Source organism: Lepidothrix coronata, unplaced genomic scaffold (genome assembly GCF_001604755.1).
Source record: "Lepidothrix coronata isolate B3197 unplaced genomic scaffold, Lepidothrix_coronata-1.0 Scaffold144, whole genome shotgun sequence".
In the NCBI taxonomy this organism is placed as follows: domain Eukaryota; kingdom Metazoa; phylum Chordata; class Aves; order Passeriformes; family Pipridae; genus Lepidothrix; species Lepidothrix coronata.
In genome coordinates this window covers 1,597,874-1,613,232 of record NW_016690324.1, presented here as the reverse complement: position 1 = coordinate 1,613,232, position 15,359 = coordinate 1,597,874, and the positions used below count along the sequence as shown (strand labels likewise).

General features: G+C 47.0%; 1 protein-coding gene across 3 annotated transcripts in view; it reads right to left on the bottom strand.

Annotated features, from left to right (window-relative positions):
• COL23A1 (collagen type XXIII alpha 1 chain) overlaps positions 1–15,359 on the bottom strand; it is a 172,789-nt gene that overhangs the window by 8,203 nt on the left and 149,227 nt on the right. For 2 of the 3 annotated variants that reach the window (XM_017827897.1, XM_017827895.1), the window contains exons 6-18: positions 15,020–15,046; positions 14,308–14,334; positions 8,235–8,270; positions 7,679–7,705; positions 7,252–7,278; positions 6,126–6,170; positions 5,492–5,554; positions 4,465–4,509; positions 3,914–3,991; positions 2,364–2,417; positions 1,618–1,662; positions 1,069–1,158; positions 648–719 (exon numbers count right to left, since the gene is read on the bottom strand). In XM_017827897.1, coding sequence (XP_017683386.1) covers positions 648–719; positions 1,069–1,158; positions 1,618–1,662; positions 2,364–2,417; positions 3,914–3,991; positions 4,465–4,509; positions 5,492–5,554; positions 6,126–6,170; positions 7,252–7,278; positions 7,679–7,705; positions 8,235–8,270; positions 14,308–14,334; positions 15,020–15,046 — 636 coding nt within the window. The remainder of the gene's footprint in view (positions 1–647; positions 720–1,068; positions 1,159–1,617; positions 1,663–2,363; positions 2,418–3,913; positions 3,992–4,464; positions 4,510–5,491; positions 5,555–6,125; positions 6,171–7,251; positions 7,279–7,678; positions 7,706–8,234; positions 8,271–14,307; positions 14,335–15,019; positions 15,047–15,359) is intronic. The other variant, XM_017827896.1, reaches the window with a different exon arrangement.

Sequence of the window (15,359 nt, the reverse complement as noted above, 5' to 3'; positions counted from 1 at the left end):
TATAAATAAAAGAATCTTTATAAGCACACGAATAATCAAAGCAGCCTCTAAAGTAAGAGGCCTGACCAACACCACTCAGTGTATTTGCCAGTCATAAAATGGATGTAGTGATGGCATTTTTTGCACAGACTGGAGAAAACCAGACTTTTTAATTAAAAAAAAACCACCCCGAACCCACAAAAGCCAACAAAACAAAACAACCTCCCCCCCAAAAAAACCCACACACACAACAAAAAAACAAAGCCTCAAACCAACCCCCTGAACAAAATTAGAACTTTCCTGTCATTATTAAAAGAAAACCAAACTATCAAAACCTACCACTTCTTTTTCTATTAAACAATAAGCATGAATAAGGAAAAAAGGATGCAGAAATCCCATATAACTGCAAGGAGCTTACTCTGTTTTGAGAACAAAACAATTATAACAACAGTATCTCAACCATCAGTGCAAAATCTAAAGTAACTTCGTAGCTCAGTGTCCAAACTGCTCTTCCCTAACAAATAAATCCCATGTAGATGCTCCTGAAAGTTCTTGTAGACAACAGATGGGTTTTGCTGATGGATACAGGACTGGCAGGTCCAGCCTGCATCCCCCAACTTTGCCTGACCCCACATCAAGGAAGAGGTTTTATATTGCCGAGATCTTACATGATTGTTCTGCAGACATGGTGAGCCGGTGTCTCCTTTTTCTCCTTTGTCTCCTTTTGGCCCTTCTGCTCCCTGAAAGATAAAAATGTACCGTTGGTGTGGTGCATCTTCCAGGAAAGCAAAAACAAGAGAGAAAAATACATTTGTCCCCCTCTAAACTCCAGCCTTGGCTCAAGTAAAGCTCATGTTCATCCCCGGGGGGCTTTGAAGAAAGATTTTCTCCCCCTTGGTACCTTCTGAACGAGCTGTTATCATCATCCTTAGAAATGCAAATTCAAAGCTCCTGCATTCACCAGCTTCCATGGCAACATGGTGTGGACAGGTCACTGCTTAAATCTGCCAACCTGGTCACGCTGTGAGCATTTGCAGAAGTGACATTAAAGAACCAAGCAGCAGATGGACAGGACAGAGAGGGACGTACCGGTGGACCCGCTAAGCCCATTTCTCCTGTCTCTCCTTTCTGCCCCGTGATCCCCGCACTGCCCTGGTCACCCTTTGCTCCTTTGGGACCCTGCAAGTTGACAGAAAACAACATGCTTAGGAGAAAACTGTTAAAAAACCCCCCACCCCAAACCCAACAGCCCCTTCTGCCTTTCCACGTTTGCCTCCACATCGCAGCGCGAGCTCATGAGGACATGTTTTAACATTCAAACTCACGTAGGCCAATCTTGTGGACACAGTAGAATTTGGCTGGGCCACAGCAGGGATTGCAGCCATTTAGGGTCGGGAAGTTTTATGAAAAAACTGGAGACACCATCTGATGAACCACTTGTGAAAGGAGCCCCTTTAGCTCGGCAGACATGGCCGGGAGCAGCATCGGAATGGGGGCATCGATTCAAGGAGACAGAGCTGACATTACAGAGCAGAGCTTGCCCCTGGAAGACTGGATTTGCTCTTCACAGACACCCAGTATTTGTGTGTCTTTTTTATTTGGCTCCTGCAAGGCCTCACTCGATCCAGCCCAGCTCACCTTTTCACCGTCCAGTCCAGGTGGGCCCGGCAAGCCCAGCTCTCCCTGAAGGGACACAAGGAAAGGGGAGCACGTGGTAAATTAAATCAGGAAATCATCTCAGGAAAGCATTTGGCAAGGAAATGAGTTATTCACACACAACCATTGTGGTTATGAGTTTGCCACTGCCAGGCTCAGGACCAAGGAGGTGTCAGTGATGCATCAGCATTACTGGTTCATCCAAATATGAGACCTTGGGCACCAAAATCCTGTCCCACCTCATTCTTCCAAGAGATGTTTTTCTGCAAATTACATTCTTCTTTTAAAGAAACTACAGCTGACTGCAGGGTACAGACTCCTGCTTGTGAAGCAGGAGGGCAGTAAATGGCACACGGGGAGGGTGGGACTGAGGTGGCTCAGCACAGCCATTGGCATTGCCAGCCCCTCTCACAACTGCTTCTCCCATTTGCTTCTGCTTCCTGCCACAGTGGTCTCAGAGGGACTGGGATTTCACCTGTCAGGTGTGGGACTGGGAGTGGATTCCTTTCTGGGACAGCATCCTCTGGAAGAGGCTGGAGACCAGAGACAGATCAACAAAACTTTGGGTTTTGTGTAAAAACCTCCTTTTTTCAGCCAGAGCAATTCCTTTCAGCCACAGCATTTCCTTTACAACACATAGCCTCACATTCCTCCTCAGGCAGCATCACCATGGGAGACTCCACATGGAGTGTTTCTTGGGAACACTGCATGGGAGGGGTTGAGCTCACCTTGGGACCTGGAGTGCCTTGGGGGCCTGGTGGCCCTGGGGGACCCGGTGGACCCTGAAACACAGCAAACAAAACAGGCTTGATCCTGACCAACATGAACATGGCACACGATCCACGTGCTGGGGTGATGAGCCAGGAGCAGCTCCCAACCACGACCTGCAACAGGCTCTCAGGTGAGTGGGGTTGCTCAAACACTGAGATGAGCTCCACTGACACAGAGACACCCAAGGTCCCTCTGGCACGGGGTTGTTCATGCAGAAGAAAACACAGTGGGAGTGAGCTGGGTGTACAGGTGCAGCAGCACATGGGTTAAGAGGCAAAATGCCTCTAGCCAGAGGTGTGGCCCCAAATCTGGTGGTTTCTTTTTGCATTCTGCCTGCTCCAGCCAGCTGGCCTGGGGAGCAGCATCCTGCTGGAAACAGCAACAGCCAGGGAGGTGCAATTAAAGAGGGGAAACGAAGGAGTTTGTGTGAGCACTAACAGCACACTTAAGGAAGCTGTTTTTCATGGGCACTGGTGGGTGCAGAGACCACAAACCACCTTGAGATGAACAAATATTTTCCAACTAGCAAATTATTTCAAACAGCAGAAGTTGTGGTCTCACTGAGATGAAAACCAAACCAGTATCATATCCTCAAGCACCTTTTTCCATGGCTGCACACTCAAATGCTGTTACATTTAGTCACACTGGAATCCTTTCCAAAGCCTTGCCCATGAGATAGGTCAGTGCACAAACACTGCAAGCAGCTAATAAGCAGGAAAACAGCAAAGTTAGCGAGGTTCAGTGATGTGCCCCTCAGCAACCTTTGCATGCAGAACATAGGAGAGGGTCTGGGCCCAGCAGATGAAGCCTCCAGACGTTTGATGGAGCCTTTCCAACCACTGCACTCCACAAACTCCACTCCCAAAAGCTCCACGCCATGCAGACATCTGGCAAATGGAAATTACCAGCACTTTGTGTATCCCTGCAGCCTGTTATAAAACAATTAGGATGGTTCTCAATTGTCTGTAATTAAGTATTTACTCTATTCAGCTTATTCCATCCTAAGAAAAAAGGCAGGGCTCTGCTCAGTCAGGCAGGTCAGGGCTTGGGTGCTGTTCCCCTTCCTCCTGCATCCCCAGTGCTGCTAGAAGAGGGTGTACAGTGACAGTGACAGCAGCAGCTCCACACCATGGGAATCACACCCTGCTGCTGGCAAGTGTCTGAGCTGTGATGTGGCTGCTCACACTCACTGCATCAGGTGTTTATATGGCTGTGTCACACTGCTTCTACCTGCAGAATATTAACCCACATCCCACAGCCGGATCCCACAAGCCTGAGCTCACAGCCTGGAGTTCTGCCACTGGTTTTTGCTGGTACATCCTAAATATCCTCAGCCCCCAGGTGTAATAAGCTCTTCCCTCCCAGCCAGCTCTGTGCCAAGGCAGAGATCTTGGGAAGGAGACACAGGACAGGAAGATGTCACAATATCACCAGGGCAGAGCTTGGCAGGCTTTCAGTCCTTTCCCATTAACTGCAGGACTCTGCATGGCCTTGGTGCAGGGCTCACCTTGAGTGCATCCAGGATCCGGCCATCGTAGTCGATCACGACCGTGTCGCCCTGTTCCCCTTTCAGGCCAGGGGGACCCTGCAACCAGGGATGAATCCTATTCAATTTTACAGCACTGAGAGGTGGGTGGGATGAAAGCAAAGACCTGACATGCAGTGTTTGGGGGTTATCACCTCACAAACCCCACGGATTTAACCAGTCCCTGGTCTGACAGCTGGAACTGCCATCCAACCAAACCTCAAAAGGGCATCAGTTGGTGTAAGGGAGAAGTGCATGGAAATACTCACTTGATCACCCCTATTCCCAGCTTCCCTCTTGCAAAAAAAAAAAAAAAGATTACAGGGTGGACTTGACTGATCTCCCAGAGCTATCTCCTGTGGCAGCATTTGGTACCTGCATAATCATTTGTTTAAATATGCACCACCTCTATTTTCTCGCACTGAACTGATCCTGAAGCAATTCAAACACATACTAAGCAGAAAGAGGTGGTGGGGAACAGCTCAGGTTGAGGCAAATACACAGCTCCAAACTGAAATCCTGAACATCCATACCCGGGGTCCAATGGAGCCAACTCCTCCCTTCTCACCGGATTCACCCTGAAAATCAAAATCACATTTTTGGTTCAAAGAGACCAAGGAAAATAGAGAATATTTATCCCAAAAATACTGTACCCACCCATAAGGATATGCTTTAGATTAAGTGTGACACCAAGAAGGGACTGCTTCTCCCAGCAAAAAATAGATTCCACTTGAGAGCAAATATATTTTGCCACAAATAACATTGGTGTGGGTTGGCTGACAGTGAGAGAAGGTCTCATTGCAGAGGGAGTGGAGTGGCCCACTGAGGGCTGAGCCCCCAGTATTGGTGATGTGCCACTTTCCAGCTCCAAGCATGCCAAGCTTTGTGTGCTGGTTCCACATGGCTGTCTTTGCTTTAGGCTGAGTTTTACATGTGGAAAGTTTCAGCCAAGATGTTTAAACCATTTTCAAGGACAAGTTTAAGGAAAAGGGCTGTGCCAAATTGTTCTTTTTTTTTTTTTCCCCTCCTCGTTTTTTTCCCTTTCCCTCCCTTTTTCTTTTTCTTTCTTCCTTTTTTTCTGTATTTTTTTAAAAATTAGGGAGTTTCAAAAAGCCATAGTACTCCCACAGCAGTGACCTGAAATTCACTTCAGGATTCAAAAAACACCCCATTTGCCATACCCATGTAAATCCTTTTGCTGACAAAATTAAAGCCCTCCAAAAAGTAAAAAAAAATGGTAAAAATGCATAGAAAAACACCCTAAATTCAAGAGATACCAGGGGGAACAACTGTTACTATGGATCTAGAAAAAAAAAAATTACTAAGAGTCACCAGAGACCACTTTCTTCATCACATGCCACAGCCATCAATCACCTCAGATCAAAATGTGATCAGAGTTTTACCTCTCTTGAGGAAAAAAGCTATCCAATGGAAAACATTCCAGGAGACAATTTAAAAACTCTTCTGCTGATCTCTGCTTGAACCCAGCTTGAAGTCACCAGGAAAAGGTAAAATACTCATAACATGCCCCTGTTTTGTGTCAGTTTGGGTTTTATTTACCTTGGGTCCTGGGAAGCCATCGGTGCCATTCTCTCCCTTGGGACCCACGCTTCCTTTTTCTCCCTGAAAACAAGGCAATTTAGGCAAATGCTACACAGGGAGGGTGGAGAACAGAGTTCTTCAGGTTACTCTTTTCTTCCTTTATCTTCATTTTACTACACGAGTGAGCAAAGCTCTGCTTTTGGCCGTAAAACACATCACATTGTCTGGGTGCAAATGGGCAGTTTTTAAGAGATAAAAATGAAGCTTAACAGTTTGGCTGTGGGTGGTGTGTTCAGCCATAAAGTTGGCCCCAGAACCACAGTGTGGAATCACAGAATGGTTGGGATTGGAAAGGGATTTTGAAGATCATCTCATTCCAAACCCCTGTCATGGGCAGGAACACCTTCTGCTACACCAGGTGTCTGAGCCCCTGTCCAACCTGGCCTGGAACAATTTCAGGGATGGGGCAGCCACAACCTCTCTGGGCAACCTGTGCCGGGCCCTCCCCACCCTCAAAGTTTCTGATCTTTTTTCTATGTCAGAGGAGAAATGTGCTTCACAACCTGCCCCCACTGTGATGTGGTGCCAAGAAACCAGACAGCAAAAGATGCTTCCAAACACATGCACCAGATGGACACAGAGCAGAACATACCTTAGGGCCCACAAGTCCTGGTTCTCCAGGGATCCCATCATCACCCTGGGGAAATAAAATGTAAAGAGTGAAATACACAGACCCTGTACACATTTATTAGGATCCAACACATCATTTGACCCAACTGGGTGTTGTATAGACCTGGAACCCTCTCAGGTTTGCAGGAGGCCAGGGGAGGGCTGCAGCAAGGAGCCCAGGAGGCTCCAGAGTGGTCCCCTGCTCCCATCCGTCCCTGCCTCTGCCTCCCCTGCTCCTGGGAAGGTGGATGGGCATCTCCCAGAATTTGCTTACAGCAGGTCCTGGGAAAGGTGCTTCACCTTCAATAGAAACTAGATGTTTAATCCCTTTAAGGATTTTTTTGTCCCTGTAAGCTGCCACCCATCCTCGTGGACTTCACCACAAGTCACCAACACCACCTGCCAGGAGGGGTTTTTCTTTTTCTGCTTGTCGTGCTTCATTGTTCTCCTGGAGTAAAACCACTTCATAGGTGCTGGAGAGATTAATTTTACAGGCCAGTTATGATTTTTTTTTAAGCCAAATTCTGGCCTGAAAAACACCCACAGCCACCTCTGTTTTGGTGCAGAGCAGTAAGAGGGGAAGGCTGAGCCCTGTCAGTGCTTTGGCTTCAGTTAAAGGCAGTGATTTATCCACGAGGAGAAAACGTGGAGAGCCTGGACATGTGAATCTCTCACAATCTTCAGTCCCAGACCCAAGCAGGCTGTCCCTAAGAGGGGCATTTCCCACGGGACTGCAGTGCTGCACAGGGATGCCCATCCCGGGAGCTTCAAGCTCCAGGCACATCTCTGTTCAGCCTGAATTATTGAAGCCAAAGGGCTCAAGACCTATTGCTTTGCTTGGCATTTGCTGTTTTATTCTTTGTCTAGTGGGCAGATGTGATTGCAGCTTCTGGCTTGCCTGTGGAAATGAAAGCCAGGCTGCAGGAATGGCTGTGCCTGAAATTTAGGATCAGTTGGGTGAGAAATCCCAGGGAACGCAAGGAAAGGGTTGGTATGGACATCCATGCCCACAGCTTCTCCATCAGTCTTTGGCAATGATTTTTGTAGTCAAGCACAGAGCAAAGCAAAGAAAAAATAGAATAATTTAAAAAAAAAAATCACCATTTTACCTTTTTCCCTTGGACTCCTGGCTCACCCTTCAACAGCAATGTCAACAGAAGAGAAAGAAGTTAAGGGAATAACAGAAAATAAGACCAATTGTATGGATAGTCAGAATCAGTTGTAAAATTAAAATACTTGGCTTGTGTTGATCATCTTTATCCCCTCCAAAAAGCACATTCCCACAGCACAGCAGATTCCAGCCCCCCTGTGGCTCCCTCCACCCCTGTTTCCAGGTTTGAACACGGGCAGTGGTTGTGATATTGAGGAAGTGACACATTCAGACATTTACACCCCCAGTCGATGGCTAATGCAATACCTTGGAATTTTATAGCTGGTATATACAGATGAGTGCAAAATGCTTATTTTCATCTCCACCCCTCTTATGCAGCATAATTTCAAGAATTCACGTGTAAAACAAGACAGATTATCACCCACCTTTGGTCCTGGAGGTCCTCTGGCACCCTGTTGGATATAGGAGTGATTTACTTGTTTTTATGCTGTTATACTCTGTCAAACATTTCCAAGAGTACTTAAATTCCATGGAAAAAAAAAATGACACAAGTGCCAACTTCTCATCTTCCCTTATAAATTACACTGTTAAAGTTCTCTGTGCTGTCAAGTAAATAATATTCTTTTATGGCTCATGTATTTTATGTATAATAAGCACCTTTTTGTCTAACCTGAACCTTAGGGAATTGGGAGTACAATGCCAGGTGGCTTCAGAGGGGCAAAAACCAGGATAAAGGAGCACTATATCCCTCCAGAAGAGCCAAGGGGATGAGATAACTGGCCTCTTTTCTCCCCAGGGCACAGGTACCCGTGGACAAACATCCATTTTAGGGCAATCTAAATTTCACATGGCTTTCTTTTGGTCTCTGTAAGCAACAACAAACCCTCTTGGCTGCAGTGAGGTGAAGGGTGATGTAAAGCAAGGGGTGAGGGACACACACACACACACACACACACACAGGTGCTCCTGGGCAATACTGACCATGAGTCCTTCCTCTCCTGGCTCGCCTTTGAAACCCTGCGAAAATGAGAAGAAAAACGTTGGAACTATTACCTGTTACAGCCTCCAAAATGACCAGCAATAATTAAGAACGTTCCACTGCATTATCCCTTAGCCTGTTTTTCCATTGAATAAGTTGCCAGTGGTCTGCAGGTTTGCAGCAGGTCACCCTAAGGCTGTGGATGGGGGAAGAGATCTCTGGGGTCTCTCAGTTACAACACCTGCAAATACCTGCCCAGGTCCAGCTCTTTGCTCCAAAACCTAAGACAGAAGATCCCTCCTCCTACTCCCTGCCCCGGAGCTTGGCTCCACAGGCAGCCATGGGAGCCCAGCAGTGGCTCAAGCTGGGGAGCAGTGGCTGGGGTGGCAGCACCGGGGAAGGGACACCCTTCACCCTCCTCTCCCTCGGGGGGTGGGAACTGCCCGGCGTGAGCTCGCTGCGCATCTCCCGTCCTTACAGGGGAGCCTGGAGGTCCTCTTGGGCCATCCTTTCCCGTGTCACCAGGAGGCCCCCGGGCACCTGGGGGTCCTGGCGGACCGGGGGGGCCCGTGGCTCCATCTCGACCTTGGTCACCCTGGAAGAAGTTCACACAGACACGGTGAGATGAAGAGGCGTCAGCAAGCGGTGGCTGCAGGGTGCCCACAACACATGCACTGCATCCCTGGGCCACCAGCACCCTGGCCTCTGCTGTCCCAGGGGAATTTAATTACAGCTGCCAATTGGGGAGGCTGAAAGTGAGCTCATGGCCAATTTATGCCCTTGGGGTCTGATTCCTTAATTGAGATTGTGCTCAAAGCCTTCCAACAAGCTTTTATCTCATTAAGCCCTTAGCAAGCGACTGTCTGCATGGAAACTACCAATTCAACAGCACCCAGAAATAACTCAGACCCACAACATGCTGGCCTGGAGCATGCACACACTGCCACAGCTTAGTGCACCACACCAGAAAAGCCACACAAAAAAAGGAGCAGTGCTTAGTCTCATCCTTTAAACACAGCCAAGGCCATATATTACCATCCAGAGTCACTCACACCCTGCATTGCTTGGGTGCAGAGGAAAAGCAGCAGCAGTATCTCTGTGTGGCTGTGAAGCTTTGGTGGGAGCATCCTGAGGGGCTCCATGCCCGGGTATCCCAGCCCAGCCCCAAGGCCAGGCCCATCCATGTGGCTGCACAATGGAAAGCCTCATGGAAAGGCAGCCTCATAAATCTTTTAGCAACATCTGGAAGAGTCACCACCGAGGCAGTAAGAGGGCTGTATTTAATATGTGGTTCACCCTCAAATCAGGGACAAGTGTGGGATTTTTCAGAAGTCCTTAAGTGACTTAGCAGCACAAATCCCACGGCCTTTCAACAGGATCTGGGCTCCTAAATCACTTGCACAGTTTTTTAAAAAACCCTATTGCAAATGCTGAACACTGCAACCAATTATGTCAAGTCAAGTCTCCCACTGAATTTTTCCTAATTAAAATGTCACATTTAGAGTATCAAGGATTTAGCTTACTCTAGTTTTAATGTATTTTATTTTACAATACCAGCACTGTTCATATCAACATTTATAGGACTTTGCTGCTTGATTCCAAAATCTCACAAAGAAGCAAATGCTAAAACCCATTAGTTTTTTGTCTCTCTACTTTGACAAACACCTGCCCTAAACTCCAACGGGGTTTCACTCAAACACGCCCCCACTGAGCATCTGAAAACACAGCCATGGCAGTCACAATTTAAAATAGCAATAGGAAGAAACAGAAGCAGCTCAAAGAATCACAACAAACCAGCAGATTTGGTGTCTACCTTGAGCACTCGCCGACTAAAGACAAGCTGATCATTAGCCAGAAATCCGTGATTGAGGTGGGGGAAAACCATCTAGCCAGGGAAAGTGGGAGGCAGAAGAAGAAAGAGCAACAGTTTAAGGTGAAAGCACAGCAGAAGAGTGAGTTTTAAAGGCTACATCAATATATAACAATTTGCCTTTGACAATTAATTGATGCATGAGAAAGAAATAGTCTTGGTAGCCAGCAGTGGTGGTTTTAAGGTTCTGGATACACTGGACCTTGGTAAGCAGGACACAGACTGAGGGAAACAAGTATTTTTTCATGAATTTACTGCACAATAGGACATCCAAAGCAGCTGGGACAAGAATTTCCCTACTGCAGAATAAAGAGCATTATTCCAGTAAACCCCACAGGGGATATATCCCAGCATTTCCCTGAGACCAAATATTATATTTTGTTTTCAGAGGCTAAAATGAATACTGATGTATTCCCCAGCCTGCAAATTGCAGATAAATCTCTCAGATTTATATGATGCAAAAACAATGTATTTAGACCATGTCAGTAGTCATTGCTATTGTCTTTTAGCCTTTCCCCTCATCATCTAGGGAGAAACAGTAAGACACTTCCTTTCTCAGGGCACCACGTGCAACTCCCTTTCCTCCACCAACCCATCCCTGCACACATCCATAGGATAATCAAAGGGGTGGGGTGAAGCCACAAGAAGCCCTGGGAGAACACAGAGCACATCCTTCACGAGGATTTTTGGAGGTTTCTAAGGAACAAACCTCTTTTTCAAATTGCCAAGGAGCTTTTAAGCCTTACACACCAACAACAGAAAACCCCAAACCTCAATTTTAGTGTAAGTAGTGCAAGGGCAAGGCCACCTCCTCCCCAGGCTTAGCCACAGGCATGCACAGGAACACTGAGCTCAGATGTTTTATCACCCTCTTCTCAAAAAGAGAGGGGAAAGTAAAGTCAGATGGAAAAAACTAACCAACCTGAGAAAATAAACCCCTCCCAATGATTTTTTTTCAAACTACAGAGAGAGGCTTCAGCTCAGCACTCACTTAAATACAGCCATTTCTGGGAAGAATGTCACTGAAATCCTGACAAATTGAAATTAATGGGGACATAGACCCCTTGCACTTGGCCAGGCCCTCCAGATACTACAGAAACCACCAAAAAGACTCTACTGAGAGCACAGGATTTTGTGGTAGACACAAAAGACACAGTTTTATGGCTTATTATGTTCATAAAGATACACAAGGGCATAATGTAGGATTTTCATAAAAGCCCACAGAGCAAGGCAGAGACTGAATTTTTTTCCTTGCCCCTCAGACTGGTGAGCACCATCCAAGGAAGGACATTCCAAGCCCAGCCCTAATTGTTTCAGTGTGAAATAACAATTTGTGTTTCCTCCAAGGCCAAACACCCCATATCCCACCAAATCCAGCCAGTGCACGTTTAATTTTAAACAGTTCCTGTTACTGACAGGCCCATGAAAGGTGAACATCTCTGAAAGACATTAAATACGGAGACACCACCCCTGGTTCAAGAAATGCCCAGGCCACAGATAACCAGGATCCAGGAGAGGGGTTAATTGTGATGGAGCTACATGTTCCTGCTCCACACTTCCCAAAGCATCTGGTTGCAAGGCACTGGGCTAACTGGCCATTGGGTCTGACCCCATGGAGCAGTGGAATGTTAGAGCACTGAAACCTTGAGCACTGGTAATTTCCAGCTTTAGACAACTCCATTCAGCCACTTCAACATAATGCTCCAAAGTAAGCAAACAATAAAATAGAAGCATCCAGAGGTGTCTGTTGACTGTCACAGTGAGCTCTGCAGGACACTTCCTATGCCGAGTTTTTATCTGCAATTTGAGCTTGGCAGGCACTCACAATTTTGCAGAAAGTAAGAGAGAAAAAGCTCCTTTTGTGGAGCAGAGCTGCAGAGCTGGTTCAGCCACACCAGCGTTCAGCCCCCCTGGCAGCTCAGGGTGCAGGTGGTGCTGGTGCCATCTCCATCAGCACTGGCCATCGAGCAGGCCCGTGCCACGTGGGCCACTGCAGGCAGAGCATTTCCCTCACCAGCTGCAGCTCATTTTCCCCCCCTCGGGAGCAGTCCCGGTGCTGCTGCCACAGGCGCGGCGCATCCGCCAGCCCAGATGTGCAGAGATTCATCAACCCCATCGTTTGTCTGAACATCTGAGCTGTCAGTAAGAACAAGATCACCCAGCTAAGGTCATAAATCCAGAGCAGTCATCCCAGTGCCGGCTCAGGGAGCGAGTCTGGCTTATAAAGCCGGTCCTTTTGGGAGGTGTAGCAGAATACTTGATGTTGAGTGAGAAGTACAGGCACAAATACCAGGGCACAGCCTTGGCAGCATCCTGCCTCGACTGCCTCCATCCTCCTCAGAGCAGAGAGGATCTGTTACTGGTTTCTCCCTGTAAATACACCTCCATGCATTCTGGCAGTGTATTTGGGTACCTTTATTCCCCATCCTGACCTGTGAGGCTGCACAGCATCCTCCCTCATGCTGTTTACAAGAACGAGCATTCAACCCAATGTGATCTTCCTCAGCTTTCCAAAATCACCCTCCAACATCCGCCACCAGGCACACTCAAACATGTAATAATCTCTCTTTTTGTCCATGCTGGTGGCAGGTGTTTATTACAGACAGAAGGAGAAGCAGTGCAGACATGAACATATTCAGTAGCTAATCCCCAATTGCCATCACCTCACTGCCACTGCAGACAGTCCCTCCAAAGTTGCCCCAACCATTGTTCTCTTTTAATCTGTCATTCCTAATGATGATATTTTAATGTTCACTGACACAGTCTATCCCCACTCCACCACCCATAGACATGAACATTTATGAGGGAGAGGGCACTGGACATAGTCCTGTAACTATAATTTATCCTCCCATTGATGCGATGACTTGCAGTGACACATCTTTCAAAATCAGCTAAACAAAGCCACCACTGAAACTGGAGGAAGAAGATAGATTAAATTCAGAAAAAAATAATCTGGGCCAGATGGTATTAAGAAGTTTCACATCCAATTCACAACCCTGAGTGTCTGAAGAGATAAAGGAAGCTATTTTCAAAGACAGGCACCTGTTTTTAGATCTACTTGTGCCTGGCTCTGCCAGGCTTGTTTCTCCCTCTTTCCTCCCAAATCGTTTTTGAGCCTTTTTCTTACTCTTGTGCAAAAAGACATAAATAAATCTACAACTAAAGCAAAATCTGGACAAATGCAGATCAGGACAAAAACCAAAACAAACGAAGAAAAAACCAAAAAACCAAGCACTTTTTTCTTGGTAAATTAAAACATAGGATAAGTGTTACCTTGGAAGCTGTCACCTGCCCCACAATTCCAGATACAGCCTGTCCTGGAGCATCTCCCACAGCAGCATCTCCTCCAGCATCTCCTCAGCCATCAGCCCCAGCAAAGGAGTGAAAACTCACACCCCTGTGCTGCTGAATCACCTCTTAAAGCCTTTTTTGAGTATGTGGGTGGGCACTTAGACAAAGTGGAAACCTTAAGCTGAGCCCCTCCTTAGCCACACAGGGCATAAATCTACCAGAGAAATTTGAGGGGCTCTCAAGACCCCAAGGGTGACATTTCCCAACACGCCCAAGGCATTTGGGAGCCACTTCAGAAAATGACACCAACTTCCAAAAGTGACTTCACAAGGGAGAAAAATAAAGATGTCTGATGCATCTCTGCCTGACATTAACCACTGAGGTCCTGGTTGTGTTTCCAGCAATGGTGTCTAACCCTACCAGCCAACTTTTTACAGTTACTTTAAACTCTTTGTTTCCAAAGGCAGCCTGGATATCACTTGTGTGCCACCACGTGCCCAGGTGGGAGCTCAGCAAGACAGGAGGAACATTCCATCCTGCACAACACTGTGCCTGACCTCTCCTTGGGGCACCAGGCCCTACCACCACGCAGTGGTGCTCTAATGCCAACAGATAAGGAGTTCAGCTTCAAGAGAAACTGTCTCTGACACTGGAAGAGGAAATCAGGGATAAGAAAGTTCAGTAGAAGTGAAACCCTTCACAAGGAACCCAAAGATCTTCAAGTCTTTTTTCCTCATGGCCAAAGTGAGGAAAACCACCACCACCACAAAAGAGCTCCAAAGGCAAAATTAAGCATTTCCAGAATTGTTACCATACCTCAGTTTGCAGCAAAGCTGCACACAAAGCCTTGTTTTGTGCAGTGACTAAACCCAACCAGATTTTGGAATAAATTAACGTGCCGTGTCACTACTTACCCTTGGGCCGACGTCCCCTGCTTCACCCTGCACATCAGGCAAAACAGCAAGGTCAGCTGAGAGTTCAAAGGTCAACCCCCAAGGACCAAGCACAGGGTCAGCTGGATGTGGGTACAGCACACAGGGGAAGTGGCAAGAGTGTTCTATTGCTTAATGTATTCAAAACCAGGGAGGAGAAGGGCTCGAGACAACACAATAGGGAAGGGTTCTGCCCTGGCAGGCGATGAAACACATAATAAATCAGAAATAGCAGATTGTTCCCAACTCTAAGGCTCCCCTAGCAACTGCTTATGTCCTACACATGTGAGAATTATCTTCACTTTCAGTACAGTAATGACTTCCTTTGGCCACTCTCATTTCAGGGGAGGATGTCATGCAAACACGGAGCGATGGAGCCCAGAGCTCCTGGAGGAGCCAAGAATGATTTATGCCAATCTCGTGACCCTTAAGGGCTTACCAGAAACCCTATAGTGTGGGTGAGCTTTAAGACCACACTTATCCCTTCTAGTTTTTTGCAAATTCTTCCTGCCCACCCTCCCTCCCTTCCTGGGGCTTTTCCAAGAGCAACCTGAGAACCCACTGTCACAGCTCCAGGTCCCAACAAAACCCAGCGTCACGCTGGCATACTGGGGCAACACGAACTGAGAGAATTACAGCAGCAGGAGGATACACATCAGCTTCCCCAAAAGCCACATGTTAATGCAGCCTTTACCTTTTCCCCTTTTGGTCCTGGAGGTCCCTGGAAACACACAAAAAGGATCCAAGTTAAGGAACATCAGAATCATCAGTGACACCAAACACAAGGAGATTGCATTCATCAATTCACAAACCAGAGCCATATTCTCTATTATTTTAAGGCATACATACTATTCTTTTAAAGTTACACACTGCTTGACACAAGCAGCACAATGCCAAAAGAGCACCCATGAGGTTCTGCCTGCTCCTGCCACGACAGAGGATGGAGAAAGGACCAGGGCAGGGCAGGCAGTGTGACAGTCACTCTCAAACACGTGACTCCAAATAGATGAAAAAGATATCTTGAGGTATTAAAT